The sequence below is a fragment of the Plecotus auritus genome, assembly GCF_963455305.1.
Source record: "Plecotus auritus genome assembly, chromosome: 4".
NCBI classification, from domain to species: domain Eukaryota; kingdom Metazoa; phylum Chordata; class Mammalia; order Chiroptera; family Vespertilionidae; genus Plecotus; species Plecotus auritus.
In genome coordinates this window covers 138,245,108-138,247,194 of record NC_137775.1, presented here as the reverse complement: position 1 = coordinate 138,247,194, position 2,087 = coordinate 138,245,108, and the positions used below count along the sequence as shown (strand labels likewise).

The window sequence follows — 2,087 nt, the reverse complement described above, 5'->3', positions numbered from 1 at the left end:
CCCACCCCGGCCAGCCTGGTCATAAGCAGCCATCTTGTTAGGGCATGAGGGTTAATTTGCATATTACCTCTTTATTATATAGGATTGTTTGTGCCTAGTTAAAATATCCCAATGTCTTATCAATATTGATAATAATTTTCAAAATTTAACAGAAATATAATTTGACTCAGGATCCTTTGACTTCAAAGTTTGATTTTAATCTCTCTGTTATTTTGTTCAATGAACAAATCAGCATTTCTTTCAGTAGGCACTGAATGTAACTTTTATATTATTTGATTGAGTTTTATTTATTCAATAGCTACCTAATGCATGTAAGGAACTTTGCTAAATGCTTTGGGAGCATATAGATAGAAGGGGACAATTATTATTATTATTTTTTTACATGAGTTTATTAGAGGGGGGGCAGAGTCAGAGTGGGTGCAAGTTGCAGGTTGGGAGGAGGGGCAGGGGGCTTGGGCAGCACTGCCAGCCAGTGATCAACAAGACAGGAGGCCAGGGGGCCACAGGTCAGGCAGGCCAGCTGCTCTTCACCCTGCGAGCGGTGTCCGCCCATCCATCTGTCCGTCTGCACCTAGGGCACTGGCAGCGGCTCCAAGAGGATGTGAAGGGTGTAGGTGCCTGGCTCCAGAAGTAGCTGGGAGGGCAGCACAACGAGGAAGCCCACGGCCCAGGGGTCTTTAGCCCCTGAGAGACAGGCCTGGGAAGGAGAGCCGTACCACTCGGGGTTTGGGGGAGGACTCTTGGGTAAGACAGGCAAGGGGCAGGGTTGGTGGGAGTAGTGACTATGGAGAGGGGGCGAGCCACAGAGGGAGCAGCGGGCGGGTGGTGAGAAGCCGGGGGCCCGGGGGAGGGTTATCCCAGCCTTTGAGTAGCTCCTGTGAGCCCCGCCGTGGTGGGGGCACTGCTCCCGAGTCCAGGCCCAGTGGGATGGCTCGGTGGCCATGACCTTCTCACAGTGCCAGCGGCACACTAAAGCCCGGAAGCCCATCTTGGCCCACAGCTTGTCCCTCTGACACAGGAAGTCTGCCACCTGATTGTGCCAACCCTCGCCCAGGGCCCACGGGAAAATCATACATTTGGCTTCCTCCAGGTCCTTCTCCATATCGTTTGCAAGGTACAGTGCTAAGAACAGGTTGCTGCAGGTGTACTCGCTGAGCTTCAGGTTGGCGCACCGGAAGTAGACCAGCACCATGGCCAGGAGATACTTACCTGAAATCTGGAAACAGAGATCACTGGCGAGGAATTCCTGAAGGAAGCTGTGCTCCAGAAGGCGAAGGAAGACCCGCAGCTCCAGGTGCTGGCGGGCAGGGAGAGGCCCACTGCCCCCATCTTGACAGCTCCAGCCCCACAGCTTCACCTGCATGGCAACCTCATAGGCAGGGGCTCGGGCTTTGCTCATCTCATAGGGGGTGGGGTGGGGCAGGGGTGGGAGACCTGAACTCAGGGATGACCTACAGCAACAAGGGGACAATTATTGACTGTATACTAAGTTTCTTAAAATTTCTCTATATTTTTATTCAATCCTGGCAATAGCCTGTGAGGTAAGTAGTATTGTGTTCATTTAGCAGATAAGAAAATAAAGGTTCAAAGAAGTTAAGTAATTTGCCAAAGGTTACTCAGTCATCAAACATATAAGATTCATCAAATTGGCAAAACGTACAACTCTGGGAATACTAAGTGTTGACATGAATGTAGGAGAACAGGAGATTTTATTCCTGAAGGGAATATAAAATATTATGGCCCAAATGACTAGATTGTAACAAAATTAGTAAATATGAACTTGCATTTGCTATGGCCAATATTCAAGTTTGTTGATTCTTTCATCAGCTGTGTTGGGTTTACTGATGAGCCCATGAAAGGAATTCTTCATCTCTCATACAATATTTTTCTATTAAAAATATTGTTATTTGATTCTTTCTTATTGTTTTTATCTTTCAGCTAAAATTCCTCTCTTGCTTTTGCATGTTGTCTACCTTTTCTACTACATCATTTAACATATTAATTATAATTATATTTCTTTTGCATTAAGTGAATATTTTCTAGTATAACATTTTATATTCTTAATTGATTTTTTCACTTTTGTATGT

The 2,087-nt window shown here is 46.2% G+C and overlaps 1 protein-coding gene across 1 annotated transcript; it reads right to left on the bottom strand.

Annotated features, from left to right (window-relative positions):
* Positions 1-571: 571 nt before the first annotated feature.
* LOC308246836 (speedy protein C-like) lies at positions 572-1,399 on the bottom strand (the record flags this gene model as incomplete). Its single annotated transcript, XM_080665172.1, has 1 exon — positions 572-1,399. The coding sequence occupies one exon, from the start codon at positions 1,397-1,399 to the stop codon at positions 572-574; it is 828 nt and encodes a 275-aa protein (XP_080521298.1).
* Between the last annotated feature and the right edge of the window lie 688 nt (positions 1,400-2,087).